Source organism: Falco naumanni, chromosome 11, assembly GCF_017639655.2.
Source record: "Falco naumanni isolate bFalNau1 chromosome 11, bFalNau1.pat, whole genome shotgun sequence".
Classification (NCBI taxonomy): domain Eukaryota; kingdom Metazoa; phylum Chordata; class Aves; order Falconiformes; family Falconidae; genus Falco; species Falco naumanni.
This window is the reverse complement of record NC_054064.1, coordinates 32,881,174-32,903,092: the sequence shown is the minus strand read 5'-3', so window position 1 is coordinate 32,903,092 and position 21,919 is coordinate 32,881,174. Positions and strand designations below refer to the sequence as shown.

At 43.7% G+C, this 21,919-nt stretch overlaps 1 protein-coding gene across 2 annotated transcripts in view; it reads right to left on the bottom strand.

Moving 5' to 3' along the window:
• The window catches only part of CACHD1 (cache domain containing 1), a 121,038-nt gene that overhangs the window by 65,201 nt on the left and 33,918 nt on the right, over positions 1–21,919 (bottom strand). For both annotated transcript variants that reach the window (XM_040610627.1, XM_040610628.1), the window contains exon 2: positions 9,342–9,404. In XM_040610627.1, coding sequence (XP_040466561.1) covers positions 9,342–9,404 — 63 coding nt within the window. The remainder of the gene's footprint in view (positions 1–9,341; positions 9,405–21,919) is intronic.

Here is a 21,919-nt window from a genome sequence, read left to right as displayed (position 1 = left end):
CAGACAGGTTGGATGGTAACACCTGTTTCTATTAATGCAGCACCCACGGGTAATGCACTTCAATTGTCACCATCTCCACTGACAACCTTTCATCACAACATCAGTGAGTTTCTCTAATTTTCCCAGAGATATTTTCCTCATTTGCATAGTTCCCTTGAGCTTTTTTTTTTAAAAAAAAAAAAAAAAAAGCTTCATTCCCCTAAAAGCTCCACAGCTCTGAAGTCTTCTCTTTTCAAGGAGCACTGAGGGAAAGCAGAGCTCCAAGGTTAGGTTTTATTTCTGGCTGTATCTTGAAAGCCAAGATATTTTTAATTTTTCAAGACTATATAAAATATGTATCAATGAGGTCGACAGGCACGGATGCCACAATGGACTCACAGCCAGGGGTTTAACACTGCCAGGCTCCTCGAAAAGTATTGTTTACACATTGAAGAGTTTAGTTAGCACTTTTATTTTTCAATCCCCTCCGTGAACCAGAAGAACTTGGAACAAAAGTACGTCTCTCCAACACGTACCAGGCACTCCTCTTGCTGTATCACAACTTAACACTACCGTGCATCCACAGATTCCCATTCCAGAAAATTTTTAACATTTATTCCTAACCTGCTTGGCTTTTGAAGAAACCACTCCTTCTGTCCAAACCCAGGAGAGCACAGCGGTCAGCAGGGACGTGGCTTGAGAAAGTAGCTTAGAATCCCCACCAGCACCTTCCCACACCTCTGCTTTTACAGATTCAAACCATTCCCACTCCTCTGAATGACACTGAAAATATACTCTTGGTCATTCAATCAGGATGCAGGAAGCTAGCTACTTTCCACCAGGCATTTCTTCAAAGAGACCAGCACTCACTCGACACTTTCCACCAGCCAGTACTTTTGGCAAGGCTTCCCAAGACCTACTCCAAGGAAGATCTCAAACATGGCGCACAAGAAAATCTAGAGAAATGGCCATAATTCCTGAAAGTCATTCTGGAAATACGTTAAACACAAAATGCATCACCTTTTATCATGAGGCTCACAATTAATTGACATAAAATTCAATGCTGTGCAAGCATACCGCTTTTCCTAGCCAGGGAGATGTCACACTTAACAGCAAAATCTAGATTTTTCAGCATGCTAATCTATTTCCCCTCAAAAGGGTTCAACAGCTCTTTGCCCAGTCCAAAAATCAAACAAACAACCCAACCAAAAGCACAGCAAGCCAACATGCCAGCTAGGTCTTAGCACCCTGCACCTCTCTGGCCAAGAGAAGAGTGCTTATGGCAAGCACGGAGCTTCCCTTACCACTTCTACAAAACCTGAGTGGGCAGAGCAGCACCCCGGGCAGGACCCTCAAGACCCTGTTTCTACTAAGAACACTGCTGAGGAGAACAGCATTTGGTTTCTCCGAGGCTGCCATGCTGTTTTTGCAGGAGTCTGGCACTGGATCGGTGTGACTGTCAAAGCTGTCAGCTGTGGGCAGCGAGCACTGATGTGTGACACAGCGAGGCAGCGGGACAGCAGCCAAAAGCATCCTTCCTCCTGCCACGGAGGAGAATAGTGAGGGCAACGCTTTCTTCTAGCCTGGTGACAGAGGGAGCAAATGCATTTATCTGTCTGGCAGGTACCAGTGCTCCAAAGCCAAACGGGCTTTTGATGGCCTGTGTCCCTCACCAGCACAACTGTTTCTGCAGCAAGCCTATCCTTCCAGGCTGAGGCACAGCTTAGTTTCAGAAAGACATCACATCTTGGTAAAAAAATAAGTAAAAGAAATCAGGATATGAGGAGTCCTTTCATTAGCGTGACTGCAAAGCAGCTCCTTAAACTCACATATTAATTATTTTTATAACAAGACATTACCTGAAATAACAGAGGACATCTTGTGCATAGCTGGTGTCTGATGTGACACTGGCCTTGGCAAGAAATGTGTTGAGAACAGAACAGAACACAACAAACAGCTGTGTCCTGTCCCACAGCTTATTAAAAACCCCACAATATATAGAATACAAATCAACTGCCAAAGAGAAACAAGGAAAACCAAGGAATGGCTATGGCTCTGAATGTAATCCCATCACCTGGCAACTGGTAACAGAGGAAGTAAAAACCAAAAACCAAACCAAGAGAGGTCTGGCTCTGCAGCAGGCTTAGAAAAAGTGGTACATTATCTAACGAGTTCCAGGTGGGCTGCATGGAAGTCCTCCACAAACCCAGAAGATGACAGCAGCCCAACAGCATAAGGACCCAGTGAAAGAAACCCATAGAAATAATACAACCCGGGATTTTTATTCGTCTTAGTCTACTGCTCTCCTTGGGCCACAAGGTCAGTTTGCAAAACAGCTATTTGATCTTTAAAGAGAGCTCTCCCAAATGCAGTGAGTGCCTGTGTCCGATTCAGTTTAGTGGGCACAACTTCTATCCTTTCCCATATTTTCAGAAGCAAAGCAGACGTTGGCTATAAACACTACTTCCATAATAGTCATCAGGGAAGAACCCTTCACAAGCAAATGAACACGTGCCCTTCACTCATATGCTGCTATATAGTTAAAAGTATCTCAAAAAATGCGTGCCCTGCCAGGGTGAAAAATCCTCAGCAGCTGTATCCCACTTGTGCAAAATTTCTTCTTATTTTAATTCCAATTATTAACAAACACTTCACTGAACTTGCCCGAGTATAACAGTAAAATCAATGTATGAAATAATTTTTGTCCATCAGGAGTCTAAGAGCAATGCAAAGCAAAACTGTGAACAGCGGATCTTTCAGTTTGTAGTCAGACATGGAAAATAAAACAATCCCCAAATTCAAATATAAAGTTCTCTAGCAGATTGACAACAAGTATGTCTAGGTATTCTTTGTACAAAAATAATACTGGAAGTTTCACTTCAGATTAGCTAACAAATAATTTGATATTTTTTTTAACCATTTCATAGAATCATTTAGGTTGGAAAAGGCCCTTAAAGATCATAGAGTCTTAGCTTTTATAACTCTGAAATATAAGCATTTCTGAAGTTAAAATATATTGTATTGCAAGAAGAATGCTTTGAATTACTCCAGAAGACATTTTGTGGCAGACAGAATATATTCAAACCCAAATCATTAAAGCAGCTTTCAGGAATTTTATAAATAGATAGATATATATATTATTTCTCAAAAAATACTTTCAGTAACCTGGTTCGATTAGAAACAAAATCGCATACCTGCCAAAAACCAGCATTTTGCCTCACAATTCTGTTCCTGAACGTCTCAACAAACTCCCTTCTATTTCTTAGCAGCTCCTACAAGATTTATAAAAAATGGATTCTCTAGGTTATTCTTGCTGGTTTTATGGATGATGATTATGCTCTGAATGAGCTAGAAGGAAAAGGAATGAGTCTTCTTGCTCTAAACACAGGAGTTACACAGAGAGAAGGATACACTGAACAAGGAAAAATCTGACGACAAAAGGCGTTATCTCACTGCTTGTGCATTCACTTCTTCTAAATTAAAATCCTCCCTTGGTCTCTGTCCTTCCCAGCCTTCAAACAGGAGTGAATATTCCCAGGAATATTCCAGCAAGGTGATTTTCAGCTGACATATGCATATTTACAATTTACTATCTCAACTAATTTAATTATTTCCTTTGCTTCTGCTTCTTCCCCCAGGATGCATGGGAAGCCAGAAATAGCAAAAATTATTATGAATTTCTACCTGCAGAGATGTCGCTGCTGCGCTCCAACTTCTCTAGCAGAGTGTTCAATGCTTCAAGATTTTTCTGCATGAAACCGGTAAATATGCTCTTGCTCAAGACACTGTCACTGTCCTCTGTCCTCCTTGGAGCCCAGTTTATTACTCTCTGTACTGCAGAAACCAGCTGTCTGGCAGGGCGCTGAACACTTGCTGACTTCCTTAAAAATGGCTAATCTAGGTTTTCCCCTAATAAAACTAACCATCTTTCACTTCATTTATATCACTAGTTCACACCACTACATTTTCATATTGTATGCAAGTTCTCTGATACTGAAATAACTTACAGGAAAGGAACCAAAGTTATTTTTGGCAACCACCTTCCAATTTTTAATAACCTTTTCAAGGCCAACAATGTTTTATCTGTTACGTACAACAGTAATCCTGTTATTGTAGACCTTAAAAGTGTAATCCGTTCAACGGCAAAAGGTAAACCACTCCTTGTGTGGCATGAAGAAAGTCAAACGTATTAAATAGTCAGGCCTGAAGGCCAACAGCTGTAGTTTTTCACTTTCTCAAACTGAAAGTCATTATTTAAACAGTTTGGTATAAAAAACCCCACATCCACACCCCGCAACAATCCAGTGGTCTGCCAGAAAAAAATCCTAGCTGACATAAAACTGTAATTAATTGCCTTTGGGTATCAGTTGCTAAGAAAATGTTAATGAATGACAAAAACAGAAATGAGCGACAGGGGATTTAATTTGCTTATATTTGTTTGCATTTGCTCAAGACGATCCTGTTCAATGTACTACTCTTACTCATAAAACTCCGATTATATTGCTTGTGATTCATTAGGCCTAAAAGAACCCAGTTATTAATGAAACAGAAGTGCTCAATTATTCTTCTATCCACTTCATTGTCGAGCTTTTAACCACAGTAATTATGCTTCACTGGGGCCTCGTTTTTCTCCTCTGACAGCTCCAAATTCATCACACTACCTACAGTGTTTAGACAGTTATTTATATCAATTTAGGGTGAATACGCACATCTGTGGCTGGGAAACATGCAGCATCTTTTCCTAAGTGGAGCATCGATAGTTGAGACTTCAAAGAAGTTTTAATCCAGTTTCTTGGTTTCCCCAAAACATTTTTGGCTTTCAAAAGCCATCTGATACGTATAATCTAGCCCACACGGCCCCTTTCGTGGTGTGCAGACCACCCAGAACTACTCCAGAAAAACATTACCCCAGTGTGACGTTAAAGCCAGAGAATCCTTCAAGATATTGGGACAGTTTCAGATTTAAAATTTTAAAGTAGGGCAACCCTTTCACAGTCACTTTGCACACAAGCACCCACATGCACGTGCTTACAGGGTTGCCAAATCCTCCCAAGGGTTGCCAGTGGCCTCCAGCAGCACACTGAGCACAGCACGCGTCTCCTCTCCGCACCACTGAACCATCACTGTTGGTGCACATCTGACCTCAGGCACCACAGAAACCAACTGCCTAGTGTCACCAGCTGCAGTGGTGATGCATCACCTTTGCAAGCAGCAAATTTCTTCTACAGGATCATATTTGGGCATCCAATTATATGTTTTTTATTGACAATATTTCACCAATATGTCAACCAAAAAAGGTACGCCCAAATTAGTAACAGAACACACATCAGAATTGTATAAATTAGTAACAACGATACAAAATGAACTACTCAAATACACAGTCATACCCATCTGGAACTCCAAGGAAAAAAAGGTAGCACTTACACAAAGAGAACAGGATGTTGCTGTACTCTGTTCCATATAACCTCTTCTTAATTATGTGTTCTCCAATTTTTTTGTCAAAAGTTCGTCAAAAAAAATCAAACTCAAAAGTTCGTCGAACTCAAAAGAGTTTGTCAAAAAAAGAAAAATAAATTGGGGAGTTTCTTGAAAGAGAGATTTCAAAAATAAATGAAGGGTTCTACAACATTAACGGCACATCTGCTGCCTCCATGTCATGCCACTCATACACAGGTGACTGCTTCAAAAAATAAAAGAAGAAAAAAATGGGGGGGGGGAAATAAAGCAGAAGGCAACCAAATCCAGGGGAGAATAAGGATAATTACTAAAGGTATGGAAAGTCTTCTGTGCAATTCACTTGAGAAGGGAAGTGGGAAAGGCGGCATAACGAAGAGGCAGTGGGATCAAAACCAGCAGAGGGAATGTCCTCCTGGCTTATTTACCCCTCATCATATTTTTTTACTCTTGTATTATGGGTGATGAGCTATCTCAACAGTTATGATCAAAAATCAGAAACATGTTTCTACAGCCAAACAGAGTATGCAGGACAAACTCCTGTAAAATAATCAAGCTTCAGGAAAAACTTGCATCAAACATCTTTTAAATAACCAGAACTAGGAAAAACCTCCTGTAAAGCATAACACCTCTTATTACAGTTGAGACACTATTATCCGCAGGGTCAAGTAATTGTTAATACCAGAATTAAGGTAATTTACTAGGATTAATGCATTGCTCTGGCTTCCCCTGTTGTTTCCCACTACATCTGCACCTCACCAAACATCTAACAGACACAAGCAGTACCACAGATGAACTCTGCTGGATTTTTCCTAAACACAAACCTTCTCATTTTTATGGTAACATGTATAAGGGATTCACCCTAAAATTTGTATAATGTCAATCTGAGTCTCATTTAAATCCCAGATCATTAATTGTATGCTCTTGTATTTATTAATTTTTTCTGTAATGTTGTTGCGCACTTCAATTACATGCCAGTATGGGACAAGACACCAAAGGCTTCTTTTAGGTTTAACAGAAACCCAGCATCAGTGGAACTTTCCTGAATGATTCTGCTTTCTGCAAATTAATTTAGTTCCTACATTGACCAAAAGCCCATCGAAAGCTACCGTATTTCTTCTGAAATAGAAGAGGAGCTGAGCTACGCTCTCCAACTAAAACTCACCAAAAATTTAAATACAGCGTACAGGATGAGGAAAAGGCTTAACGTCTTCTTTGCCTCAGCCTTTATCAGTAAGGCCAGTTGTTCTCCGGGTGCCCAGCCCCCTGAGCTGGAAGACAGGGACAGGGAGCAGAATGAAGCCCCCACAATCCAAAGGGAAATGGCCGGTGACCTGCCACACCACACAGACACACACCAGTCTCTGGGGCCAGATGGGATCCACCCCAGGGTGCTGAGGGAGCTGGCAGCAGCACTCACCAACCCAGCTTCCATCATTTATCAGCAGCCCCAGCTAACCGGGGAGGTCCCAGTTGACTGGAGGACAGCAAATATGATGCTCATCTACACAAAGGGCTGGGAGGAGGATCCAGGGAGCTACAGGCCCGTCAGCCTGACCTCGGTGCCGGGAGGGTTATGGAGCAGATCATCCCGAGTGCCACCCCACGGCACGTACGGAACCACCAGGTGATCAGCCCAGCCAGCGTGGGGTTATGAAGGCAGGTCCTGCCTGACCAACCTGATCTCCTTCTGTGACAAGGTGACCTGCTCAGTGGATGAGGAGAGGCTGTGGACGGTGTCTGCCTGCGCTTCAGTAAAGCCCTTGGCACCATTTCCCGCCGCATTCTCCCGGAGGAGCGGCCTGCTCATGGCTGGGCCGGGGGTGCTCTGCGCCGGGTAACAGCCTGGCTGGGAGGCCGAGCCCAGCCAGTGGCGGCGACTGGAGTGACCGGCCGCCAGCGGGACGTAGCAAGGGGTGTCCCCAGGGTGCGGGCGGGGGGCAGCCCTTAACACCTTCACCCAAGACCTGGGCGAGGGCCCGAGCGCACCCTCAGCAGGTTTGCAGGCAGCCCCGCGCTGGGGGGTGCTGATCTGCCGGGGGGTCGGCCGGCTCTGCAGGGGGGGCTGGGCAGGCTGGGTCGAGGGGCCGAGGCCGATCGGACGAGGGTCCCCAGGGCTCAGTGCCGGCCCTGCCCGGGGGTCACACCAGCCCCTGGGGGCAGGGGGCTGGGAGCTGCCCGGCGGGGAAGGGCCGGGGGGGCCGGTCAGCGGCCGCTGAACGTGAGCCGGCAGCGTGGCCGGGTGGCCAAGGCGGCCAGCGGCGTCCTGGCTGGTACCAGAAACAGGGTGGCCAGCAGGGCCGGGGCAGTGACGGCCCCTGCGCTCGGCACTGGTGAGGCTGCACCCCGAACCCTGTGTGCAGGATCGGGCCCCTCGCGGCAAGGGGGACCTGGAGGGGCTGGAGCGTGTCCAGAGCCGGGCAGGGGGCTGGGGAAGGGGCTGGGGCTGTTCAGCCCAGAGAAAGGGAGGCTCAGTGGGGACCTTCTCACTCTCCATGACTACCTGAATGAAAGAGGGGTGTAGTGAGGTGGGGTCAGTCTCTCCTCCCAGGTAACAAGCAACAGGATGAGAAGCAACAGCTTCAAGCTGCGCCAGGGGAGGTTTAAATTGGATATTGGGAAAAATGTCTTCACCAAAAGGGTTGTTAAGCCCTGGAACAGGTGGTGGAGTCCCCATCCCTGGAGGCATTTAAAGACCTGTAGATGTGGCACTCAGGGACATGGGCTAGTGGTGGGCTTGGCAGTGCTGGGCTAACGGTTGGACTCTGTGATCTTACAAGTCTTTTCTGATCTACATGACTCTATGATTCACAATCCCATTTGATCCAGCTTTGCTTTGACTTGGCGCAAAAAAGGAAGTCTGGGCATTTTACTATTTACAGTAAACACAACTTAAGTGTTAATTTCTTTGTATTACACGACCAGTTTTCATGCACACGGGCATGCAGTGTACTGATACACTCTTGGAAAGCAGCAACTGCAGCTCACGCACAAATCGGGTTACCTGCAAGGCTGAAAAGCAATTCCCTTTTCCCCAGGGAGCGCCCTGCTTTGAGGCACTTCTGGTTTTACTGAACATTAAAACTGGTTTGATGAGGGTCTAGAAAGGTCAGGTTACTCGCTGAAGGTTGTGCAAGTGAGTCTATGCTCAAACTGGAAAGAAAAGCCAGATCTTTGTTCAGATGCCCCAGCGGTCCACACAGCACAGTGGCTGCATCTTCTACCAAAACTCATCACATTTAGCACGGAGGTGCAGTTGTGAGCACACAGAACTGGTACCTTAGTTTCTTAAAAAAGAAAACATGATCTATTTGATGTTTTAAAACTGATCCCAAATTAGTTTTTGAAATGCATGCATGTATTAAAATACAAACAGTCCATGTATTGAGATATATCACCTCAATATGAAATGTTCAAATGTGTTCCCATAAGTAAAGCCCACTCAAAATTACAAAAAGCCCTCAACCGCAACTGTTATGCATGAGGTTGTAGCTGTCCCCTATTTACACAAAGCAATTGATACCATTTCCACATTCAGAAGCAGTATTAGTGTTTTTGTTTTGAATTAAATCTATTTTAAAGGAGACACTTCGAACATGAAAACCAGTCAATTAATGAGATACTACATGGGGGCGCCAGCTCTGCCTCTGCTCTTTTGTTTCTAAGGGACAGACCCACACAAAGCAGATGGAAAAGCTTTTCATGGCAATGCAAAACTCTCCAATACATAATCAGCCCATATACCCCATCTCCATTTATATTCTATCCCATTTATTGTTATCTGATGGGCTGGATGCTAGGAAAGTAGCCACAAAAAATCCAAGACAGAACTGTAATTTTTAAGCTGACTCTGCCTTTGTAACGCTGCCAGTGGGCAGCAGAAAGTGGGAAGGGGCTTTTGGACTCACCTGTTGAACTTCACTTTCTCCATTCGATATCTTCTCCATGTACACAAAGGAGTTGAATATCCTCTGGGGAAAAAAAAGAAAAAAAAAGAAAAAAAATCAGAAAGTATACATAAGAGACATTTTGTCATAAATGCCATGTTAAAGCAGCTCCAAAAGGCCATGGGTGAGGAAACTGGTGTCAGAAAAGGACCGTTTAACCCAGGGAGTCTCTAATGCCAGGCTTCCCCAAGGGGAATCAGGTTTCTGTATACCTGTTTGTGGGTCTGCATGAAGAGGCTGGTTTTGTTTTGGAAGGCAAAGACATGACAGGTTTTTTCCAAAACACCTGTTAATTTACCAAACTGACATAAAGATGCTATAAAAAAGTATTACACATTAGAAAGCGTACTGCTGTGCAAACTATGACTGATCTCTAGTGCTAAACATTTAACCCAATGTAATTATTTTTAAAAGTACTTGTTTCCAACTAACACATGAGAGGCTGTGAACCAGATCTAGACATATTTGGTATCTGGAAAAGAGAAAAATGAGACCTGCTTTTGAAAACCACCAAATCAAGCTCATTAATGGCAAAGAAAGGACATATCAAAAGATAGAAGTGAGGCCTGCGCTGTGCCCTCAGAAAGCTTCCGACCTGTTCCCAGAGGGACACAAATGCCTCCAAAGGCGACAGCCACGCTGCCATCTTTCTTTACTTACAGTGGTTATGTGGAGGAGAAAAACACTCAGCACCTTGTTAATACTCTGCTTCCAGACTGAAAAATAAGATTAGAAGGATTCCAGGTTACACTGATGACATTCCTGGAAAGTTTGTCTGATACACCTAAGTTTCTCTTTCGGGACTTCTTATTTCCAAGGGCAGCTGTCCCCTTAGGGACACTAAGACATCCTCACTGGAAAACATACAAATGTCCCTAAAATATTCCTTTTCTATGTGTCTTAATGGGAATACACGGTGGCTGCATAACACAACGGAGGTTTCAGAGAACAGTATCATGCAAAGCAGCAATAGTGTTGCTATTCATTATCAATAGTCATAATGGTAATACATCGAGGTTATTTAGGTCATTATATATTAGAAAACAGAAAAAAAGTGCCCATTACTTTAAGAAAGATCTTTAACTTTCTCCTGTCCTGCTCAGGTGCATGCCAATCCCTGCAAGCTTGGGGGTAACTAGAAGGCTGGGAGGGTTTGTAACAAAGTGGCCATTTAGCCACCACAGATCACATACCCTGCACAAAAGCAAGTTATCCAATATAGAAGCTGAAATAATTTTCCAAGCAGATTCTTATCAAAATGCTTACACTTCCTCGAAAACATGGGTGTTCGCAACACACTGCACTTTTTACAAGAACACAGCCCAAACCCAAGACATGCTGCGATTGCCACCCACAGAAACAGCAGCACGGGGAGCCCATCTGAGTTGTACAAGAGCTGTGCCGGCTGCTCCATGGGAGCAGGTGGTCCAAGAGGGCACTTTAACATGGCACACAGTGCGACATTTATGGGAGCTTCTGTGCATCTTATAGGGAAGAGAGGGAACTGCTAGGAAATACATCTTATGACTTCAAATATACCAGAAATTGGTGATAGAAGCAGAAAGAACACAGAGGGTAAACTCCTTCCCGGACTGTGGAGGAGGCATTACAAAGTTAAAAAAAAAAAAAAAAAAAAGTCAATGGGCTTTTTCTCTACCAGCCTCAAGGGGAGCTGGGATTTCACTGATGAAGTAGGTTCCACATCTATCACCCTTAAGTCAAACACATGACAATACATCTGTAGGCACAGCTACATCTGGCAAAGGGCAGTGATTCATAAAGACCCTGTTCAGTCCCTCCCTTGATGTGATAGTTGTGAAATTACTACAACTCATGTTCACAGCAACACAATAAGCAAGAGCCAGCTCTCCAAATTATTGACAATAACAATTGCAATTACTAAAGAAGTCCAAATTTCTTCCAAATCCAGTGTAATCGTTGGTCCACAGATCCAAGAGTTACCTTGGTTCAGGCTTAGCTGACTTCCTCCTAGTAAGACTGTATGCAGCCATAACTGGCAAAACCAGCCTGGAAAAACCTTTGGTGTGCTCTGCTCCACTTACAATCATCACTTTCCCTTATCCCTCTCCCTCAAGGACTTCAGGAATTTTAAAAATCTGAACTCTTAATTCTAAAGCACCATTTGGAAGGGCAGCAATAAATCTCCTTGGTTTACAAGTTTCAGAGAGCCAGGGGGGCAGGGGGGTGGGGGGAGGCATCTACTCTTAAAAGCCGCCCATACATTGAGACTTCCTCTTTTTCCAGACCTTTGTTTAAAGTTCTGCTTGGATACTTTAACTACAAACATGTTGGCCTTTTTTTTTTTTTTTTTCCTCCCCCTCATGAGATGAAAAGACAATTTAAACATCAGAAGAAAATACATTAAATCATGTCATTTTGATGCAAAATGTTTTAAATGAATTGAATTTTTCCCTCCACGCAGCATTTAGTCTTCAGACATCAAAAGGAGCAAGAAGGAAACAGACTGTCAGCTACCGAGAATGGAGCTTTCTGTCCTTAACACAAAGCTGACCCCTTCCCTCCACCCATTTAACACGTAGCTGTGTTGACGAACTTTCAAAATAATGCCAGAGAACATTATACAGTGTTACATAAGAGTCACAGTGCCAGCAGTTTACTGGCCACTGGGCTAGGTTCTATTTTGCTCGATTTATAATTCAACCGAGTTCTTTAAAATGTTACAGTATCTTCCACTTTTTTTAATTAAAAGCCCTGTGCATGGCAGAGACAGGGTAGCAGGACCCCGTTAGTCAAACTGCCATCACAGACAATGAGCCTAAACCAACAGTAAAAACTAAACAAGGATAGAGAAACAACCCAGGAAAATGCGAGCCATCGCACGTCAAGCTCCCCGAGGCCACACATTAACTGCTCAGCCCCTGCCTGGGTACAGTCCCGTTACTCAGGATACCTGCTCCTCATTCAACAACTCCTATGGAGAATCACACCCAAAGCCAAAAACATCTTCCTGTTGTATTTAACCTAATTTCACTAACTTAAAAAGCAATCTCACTTTAAGTAGAAAAATACAGCTATGTGGCAACCTCCTAACGAAGTTAAGGGAACTTCAGAGACCCAAGAGTAAGTCAGCCCCACAAACTTACAAAAATAGTCTAAATATTTAAAAGAACTTCCCATCGTAGTTTACGCAGTGCATTAGCATCTGTACTTTATTTTTCCCACCCCTCATTGTTTAATTGAATCTGCTTAGCAGATGGCAGCAGGCTAAGTTCATTCCAACAGGAACAATTACACACATGTTTAATGAGATGCTCGCCCAGGATTATTTGCCGTAACCCATCACCACTTGCTCTCACAGCACATGAAGGCTGCAGCTGCTGTGCTGGTTCAGCATCCAGGCTTTCCTCTCACCCAAGCTGGTGCTCCACCAGACACGGAGATATCTGCACCCCTGCCACCGTTCCCAGTGCCTCCTCATCACACACTGGCTCAAGCCCTCAAACAGCATTTTATTTTATTTTTCTCCATTTTCCTCCCTCTTTTTCCTATCATCAACTATTTTAAGATCATTATAAATATTCTGGTTCCTGCTGAACATTGGTCAACTATGTGGAAATGATTCATTTTCTCAGAATTGTCAAATTCCTTTAAACCAAACATCTTTAAAAGACAACAGCTTTGTTCTTGTGGCACATGGCAGAGAGCAAAACTTCATGCTCTGCACAACTTATCTTCAGCACTGAGCTGAGAACAGTTGCTTTGCAGTCGTGCTCCAGCCCCACACATGCTGCAACGCACCTGTACACAGCACACTTACGTACTCCAATGGCTTGGTTTCATCAAGCAGATTTCCACCAAGAATTTCACTTTTAAAAAAAAATAAATTTGAAACAAAAGCCACTTTTGTTTTTCAATCCAAACTCTGAACTGAATTTCATGATTTGGTTTAGAAAACAGCATTTGGTGCTGCTGTGGCTTACCCAGCAGGGCAAGCAAACTTTGCTTCAGCTATTTCCACCACAAAGCATCAGTTTTCAAACACAACATTGAGAAGTAAACAAAATGGAAAATTTCATCAAAACTTAGGAGTTTTGAAACATCTGTATTTTCCATACTTTGTTCCAAAAGCAAGCTTCAGAAATGACATGAATTCCAGACTTAGCCGGGCCTAAACTAAAAAGTCAGTGAAAGTGTTATTTTCTGTTCAAATTACTCAAACGTTGGAGATGCTCAGAGAGAAGTAACACTTGGCTGGCTGGCTGTGTCTCTCACCTGCTGCTTTATACTCATATTTAAACTCCGAGGGGCACGCAGGGGCTGAGCACAAAGCCCTGCGCCATCCCTGGGGCCCCTGCGCCTCCGGCAACACCTGAGCCCTGCAGCACGATGCTCGGCACATCACTGGTGCTCCTTCTTAATCCTCCCCTTCCCTTATCGAAGACGGCACTCGCATTTAGCTACACAAACAGAAAATCACGGCATCTGCAGGGACCACCACAGGATTTCTGGTGATCTGTGACAGCTCCAAGATATGCAGGCTTCCAGAGAGCTGAGCAATGTGTCTCTGTGAGCTGCAGAGAATGCCCACAGCCTGGACAGAGTCCCGAGAAGGCTGGGGTTTGTTTTACAAACACACATTTTCAACACATTAGAGACACCTGCCTTCCCAAGCGCCTTCATTACCCGCCTGGGTCAAAGCACTTGCAAATTCCTAGAAAATATTCCTCTGTGGTATCTGGATATATCCTTTAATGACTTTAACTGCAGCCAAGTGCTTCACGGTGCCACCAGCCTGCCTCACTTACAGCTTTGAATAGCAGGACAAATATTTGATAAGTGAGATAAACTGGGAAGCGATGAGAGGATCCAAGGGCAGGGGTCCTTGGGGCTGGGATGGGGAAGATTTGGGCCACCACTGTCTAATGTTTCCCGCAGGTGGGGTCTGACAGTGATGAATGGGCACAGCACCCAAACCCGCATCTCCGGGTAGGATGGAGTCAGGTTTCCCACCAAGCCAGAGATAAGGGGTAGCTGGGGTTTAGCTTCATGGTGTGCCAAAACAAGGCTTAGGAAACTCTTATTTATAATCTGAAGCTGAAGGCAACTCAGTTTTAAATCTTGGAGATGACTCTAAATGAACCTTAGCATAAAAAGTAAATATTAACTGGCATGTCCCCTCCATTCCTCAAGATTAAAATAAACTCAGCAGCAATGCAATGCAGTGAGAAAATAACTTCAAAAGCCCCCAGTTTGACTGTCAGCTCTGCATCAAAATAAACAAAAAAAGCCATCACCCCCAAATCTCCAAGGTCCCTGGCCAAATACAAGCACCAACTGCTCCACAAAGCAGTCAACCATTTGCACATCATGTTATTTGCCAGAGATACTGATATGGAGAAATAGTGTGAAATGGGGACGCTTAACACCGACTGTGATTGTATATGTCTGCTCAAGGAATGTGGGTATGGTGACTAGTCATGGGTGCGGTGTCTGGTCACATAGGCACACAGCTCTGAGGAGACACCTACAGTTTTTGAGGAGACGCCTGCCCCTCTTCCTCTAACAAAGGGGAGACGGGGAGACGCCTGCCCTTCTTTCTCTAACAAAGGGGCTATTTAAAAGAGAATGAGAGAAGATGAGAGACATTCAAATGCTATCTAGAGGGAGGGAGTGCTAAGTCTCCTTGCTGGAGAAGATGGGATGGTCACAAGAACATGACTCACCTACAAACCTGCAAGACCACCACATCCCAGGAAACGGACTGATAAGCTAATTAACATACGAAGCGGGGTTTAGGTAACAAATATGTATAGGCGCTAATTGAATATTCATTTGTTTCATTGTATAAATGTGGGATGGTTCGTCACTTCGGGTATGCACGCTTGTGGAGGAGCGATCCCCCGTGCATCTGCGCGCAATAAACATACCTACTTTATAACTTTCGAGTTATAGAGTCAAATTCCGCACGTCAGTTTTGGCGAGCCAGGCAGGAGGATTTCTGCTCGGCTGAGGGACCAGCTGCGGAGCGGACGCTCCTAGGCGCGCCCCGGGAGATTTCCTCGGAGGAGCCTCCTCTTCTCAGCTGTTCACCCGGGAGCAGAAGAGAACCCCTGGATCCGCGGATAAAACGGTATGTTTAGTAACGGGGCGGCTGGTGAGACGCACGGAGACGTCCGGCGCGCAGCGTAGTCCCCAGGAGGAAAGGTACCTTGGGAGGGGGTTTGCTGACCAAGGGGTGGCCGCTAGCGATCTTGGGGGCAGATCGAGCAAACCCGAGGTTACTGCCATTCCTAAAAGCCCGGAGGCCTCGTGACGGAAAGCGGGGGGCGGGACGGAATAAGGCGGAATCTCACAGGAACAAGAGGGACCTCTTAGCAAAAGTAAAAGGGAAACTTTTGCGTAGGAAAAAAAGGGGAAGCTAAAAACTTCCATTGGGTTGTCTTAAGAGTTGGGGAATTCCTAGAATATAACAACTGAAATAGCGCTCTGTGTCTTGTTTGTTCTATGTGTTGTCTTGCTACATGTTCAAAACTTGGAGTTATGAAATGTATGTTGAAAAATAATATTCTGGTAATTCGTGGCAAATAGCGGAAAACTTAACACTCTGCTTAAGACCAGGAAAAATGTGGTTTTTGTTTGTTGTTTGTTTTTTGGCAATTGTTCATTGAAATGCATACTTTGTGAACTGTCAGTGTTCCTAAAAGTTGTACATAAGTGCACGGTACCGTATAACATACTGCTTGTGTGACTGCGGGCTGCCCGGAGAGTGTGAATGGTGTGATTGAGATGCGCATTTTGATTTTCCGTGTATAGCTTAATTATTTTGACTGAGTGTGAGTGCAAGAGTGCTTGAGACGCGCGTTTGAGTGCAAAACAAGTAAGGAGCTCTATCTGTGTTTCCGACCTTAGGGTGGCTAAGGCGGCCGGAGAAAAGTGATTAAAATTGCAAAATGGGAAATGGAAGGAGTAAGCCCTGTGAAAAATCGCCTTTGGGTTGTACATTAAAACATTGGAGTGATATCGTAGGACATGGTGGTACCGAAAATAGAAGAAAATTGATTAAATATTGTAATCAGTGGTGGCTTTTGTATAAATTGGAGTGATGCGAAATAGCCTCAGGAAGGAGGAACGTTATATTATAACACTCTCCTGCAATTAATGTTGTTTCTGAGGAGAGAGGGAAAATGGGACGAAGTATCGTATACAGACATGTTCTTCGTCCTCCAGGACAAAACTGAGTGGCAAAAGGACTGTGGATTAGTACCCCCTCGGGATCCTATGGTACTAGCACTAGAAAGAGTGCGGGATTAACATCACCTGATCTTTGATTATGGCTCTAGAAAAGGATGGGAAAGAACCTGAGACCTAAGCTAGAAAGATGTTCTTGTTGAGATTTTTGTGTTAAAAAGCTCAGGTTGCAGTTCCTTCTGTGGAGCAACCAGAATGAAACACGTTGTAAGATATAAAAACTTGTACTAATGTATGTAAAACCTGAGGGGGGTGGAGAATCAAAGACCTTGTGAAAGTGTTAAAGTATTGGGGTGAGTTTGTACAAACCCCCGTACCCCCTCGAAGGTGCGGCTGAGTCACGCTGGACGCATGGCACGGTGTTTGCTGTATGCCTGCGAAGGCTGATATGTAATAACACAGACTTAAAGCAACAAGTAGCAGATTTGCATTCAGGGTAAGAAAGAGTTAAAACAGAAATGCTGCTGCAGAGGCAGGCCTGTGTAACCTGCAGAGCAGGAACAGCATCTCCTGCCCCAAATCCTCCTGATGGTGGGGAGGAGGGGATTGCTGTTGCTGACAATTGAGCAGAAGGACCTGACAATGTCACCCCAATTGCTGCAGCATTTGCAGTACAACAGGACCCATAACTGCCCTTTAGGGCAGGGAATGGGTATGAGGTGGAATTTTAGTGAATACGAAACCAACTTATTTGTTGAACTTCAGTAAAAAAATAATTATTTGTTACAGTTGTGGGAGCTGCTGGCCACCAGGAAAACATCCTGAAACCTTTAAAGTACAAACTAAGAAAACAAACAAGAATGCCAAATTCCCCAAAGGCCCTTCTTGGTAAGGACTTATTAGAACAATTGGAGGCAACAATCAAATTTAAAAAAGGGGAAGTTACTCTGGAAGTAAATGATCACCAATACATACAAGTTATGAGCCTATCTTTGGCCAGTACTCCTATAAAAAGGGAAATTGATACCAGAATTATTGATCAGGTATATCCCGGAGTATGGGCAATTGACATACCGGGACGTGCCAAGAATGCATCACCTGTTATAGTAAAATTAAAGGAAGGACAGGGTGCGATAAGAATTTAACAATACCCACTGAAAAGGGAAGATAGGGAAGGAATTCGTCCAAATATAGAGCGATTCATAGAATTAAAACTACTAAAAGAATGTGAGTCAGAATTTAACACACCTATCCTCCCAGTTAAAAAACCTGATGGGTCTTATAGGATAGTTCAAGATTTAAGGGCCATTAACAAAATAACAGAGGATCTGTATCCTGTAGTAGCTAACCCCTATACCTTACTAACCACCCTGACACCTGACCTAGCTTGGTTCACAGTTTTAGACTTAAAAGATGCCTTCTTTTGCCTCCCTCTCCATGAAGCCAGCCAAAGAATTTTTGCTTTTGAATGGGAAAATCCCAGAAGCGGTCGAAAGACCCAGCTCACATGGATGGTGTTGCCACAGGGGTTTAAAAATAGCCCCACAATTTTTGGAAACCAATTAGCAAAGGATTTGGAGTTATGGGAACCACCACCAGGAGAAGGGAAAGTGTTACAATATGTAGACGATCTTCTTATTGCAACCAGAACTGAAGAATCTTGTATTATTTGGACTGTGAGCCTGCTGAACTTTCTGGGACTACAAGGATATCGGGTTTCTAAGAAGAAGGCACAGGTGGTGTTACAACAAGTCACATACCTAGGGTACGAGATCAGTGCCGGACAACGGGTCCTAGGGAAGGCCCGAAAAGAAGCCATATGCCAAGCCCCCCGACCACGAACTGTAAAGGAACTGCAGACATTTCTGGGAATGACAGGATGGTGCAGGCTTTGGATATGTAATTATGGCTTGCTTGTTAAACCATTATATTCCCTGATAGCAGCTAATCAGAAGGATCTTCAGTGGGATGCTGAATCAGACAGAGCTTTCCATGAACTGAAGAAAGCCTTAATGTCGGCACCAGCACTAGGACTTCCTGATGTGAGTAAGCCATTTTTCCTATTTTCCCATGAGAAACAGGGAATGGCATTAGGAATACTGGCACAAGATTTGGGACCATACAGACGGGCAGTGGCGTACTTCTCTAAACAGCTGGATGCCACTGCAAAAGGGTGGCCTGGTTGCCTGAGAGCAGTAGCAGCTGTCATCCTAAACATCCAGGAGGCCCGGAAGTTTACCTTGGGCCAGAAAATGACTGTCTTAGTATCCCACACAGTGTCTGCAGTCCTTGAAACAAAAGGGGGGCATTGGCTCTCCCCACAGAGATTCCTAAAATACCAGGCCATAATGGTGGAACAAGATGATGTTGAGATCGTGACTACAAACATCGTCAATCCGGCCTCATTTCTTAATGGGAATGTTGGCGAATCAGTCGATCATGACTGTCTAGAAACAATCGAAGCCACTTATTCTAGTAGGACAGATCTCAAGGATGTTCCTATTAATGGAGCTGAACATTGGTTCACGGATGGGAGCAGCTATATGCTGAATGGAAAGCGACATTCCGGATATGCTGTTACAACCTCTGAAGAAGTGATAGAATCGGGACCGCTACCAGCTGACACTTCGGCACAGAAGGCTGAAATCATAGCCCTTACTCGAGCTCTGGAGAGAGCTCAGGGAAGACCTATAAATATTTGGACTGATTCTAAATATGCCTTTGGAGTGGTACATGCTCATGGAGCAATATGGAAAGAAAGGGGACTGTTAAACTCCCAAGGAAAAATCATCAAACATGCGGAAGAAATTTTGAAACTCCTAAATGCGGTCCAGCTTCCTGAAAGGGTGGCAATTATGCACATCAAGGCACACCAGAAAGTGAGCACAGAATTAGAAAGAGGAAATGAACTGGCGGACAGGGAAGCAAAACAGGCAGCCAGAAAAGCAATCAAGGCAGAGGGTGCGCTAATACCCGATGGACAAATATCTCTAGAAGGTAAACCAGACTATACTAAAGAAGATCGCAAACTGATTTCTGACCTAGAGGGATCATATAATGAGGAAGGGTGGGCTGTAATCTCACATGGGAGAATAGTGATTCCTTCCTACATGGTATGGTCAGTAGTTCGGGAAGAACATAGAAAAAGGCACTGGGGGGCAGAAGCTCTATATAAGGATCTCACTAAAAATATAATAGCACGAAATTTGTATACTACTATTAGACAAGTAACCCAACAATGTGATCTTTGTCTCCAGACTAATCCTAAGATTACTAAGGGGCCAAAGTTGGGAAAATTGGGAAAGGAAATGTTCCAGGGCAACATTGGCAGATTGATTTCTCGGAACTTCCTAAAAAAGGGGGGTATCGATATTTATTGGTACTAACAGATACCTTTTCAGGTTGGCCAGAAGCCTTCCCGTGCAGAACTGCTAAAGCCCGGGAAGTGACCAAAATACTGCTCCAAGAGATAATACCTAGGTTTGGAGTCCCAGCGGTAATGTCCTCGGATAGAGGACCACATTTTGTGTCCAGAATAGTGCAACAGATCAGCCACCATCTAGGAATAGATTGGCAATTACATACCCCATACCGACCACAATCAAGTGGCCAGGTGGAAAAGATGAATCATCTAATCAAACAACAGATTGTCAAGTTAGGTCAAGAAACAAATCTAACTTGGCCCCAGTCTTTGCCATTAGCTCTTACACGAATTCGAACTAGACCAAGAGCAAAAGAGGGGCTTAGCCCATTTGAAATTTTGTATGGACGACCCTATGGGGTACAAAAGGGGACGTCTTCACAGATTGGTGAAGAAACAATGACTTCCTATATGGTGGCACTAAACAAACAATTAATAAGAATTGAGAAGCATGTGATGGGAACACGCAGTAGGGGGTCTGGATGGACCTGTTCACGATATACGACCAGGGGACTATGTATACGTTAAGTGTTTTGCAGATAAAACCCTGGAACCACAGTGGACCGGACCTTTTCAAGTCCTACTCACCACCTACACCGCAATCAAGGTTGAGGGACAGAATTCTTGGATTCACCATACCCGGATCAAGAAAGCCCCTGCAACTTCGTGGAGAGTAACCCCAGATAAAAAAAAAAACCTGAAACTCAAATTTACTCAGACAAATGGGAATAATGTGGGTGGCAAGTAAGTGAACCTGAGCGGTTGTGGATCCACCATATGGGAAGGGCACCACAACAAACAATATAGAACAAAAGAGTCTGGGACTGAGCCAGTGGCCACTCTTGCCCAACTTGTTATCGGTAAGCCCCACCTCAAACAAAGATATTTTTGATCAAAACAGATTTTATATGTATATATGAGGAACGTTTAGATTCTTAAAATGATCAATAGTGGGTTTAAACCATTTGTGTTTTTTGTACCCTCTCTCTTGCCTACAACCAAGAGCCTGATAACTGGCCTTGGAATCATGCCCAGAAAAAACACACTGGAATAATGGGAAAGGTGGACTCAAAGACGAAACTAGCTATGGTGGTTTTTTCTGAAAATGAGGTGTACCAAAGGAATCAATGGGATTAGGAGGATGTACACAAAGTCGACCGATTATGGGGAAAATTAGGAGATAGGATAAAAGTAGGGTGTCAAACATATAATGAAAAAGATAACACCAAGATTTCAGGAGACACCCTGATTAATGTCAGAAAGGTAGATAAGGAATTTACCCTTCTAAATACAACCATGTGCTTTAATTCACGGGAATGTTGGCACAAGTTTACCTTAACCGAGCCCATCTTTATAATATGCCTAGGAAAATATACTTTTGAACATAGAACATGGGCCAGAAAGATAGGTGACAAGTGGCAAACAGTAGATTAAGAATCTTGTATTATGCGAGAACAGCAGGGCTTCCTCTGTGAAAGCAATACTATAATGGCCCAGGATACTTGTTCAGATCAGAAAATATGTCATTTCGAGGCCAGACCAAATGCAAACTTGAAAACAGTAATTATATATGCAGGGAAGGGATGTGCATGTTTGAGAACTAAGTGTAACACAATAACCGTAGATGGGGAGGTAAAGGAGACTGCACAATATTCAAATTATTGTATTTGTAATTTCACTACTATAACAGGATGCGATTTTAGTTACTCAGCCCCAGTAGTGTCCCATCAATTCTTAAAATCCAACTTTACCCTATCACAGATGATAATTCCTACCCCCATAGGACTAAATATAAGTAGTATAAAAGAACTATTAAAACATGCAGATTTACAACGTATACTGAAAGAAACCAAAGAAAAGGGACATGAAACTCTTCTTATGATCCATCATGATGTAGAGGGGATCAAGAAAGTTTTAAAAAAAGGTAGAACAAGATGGAAACCATAAT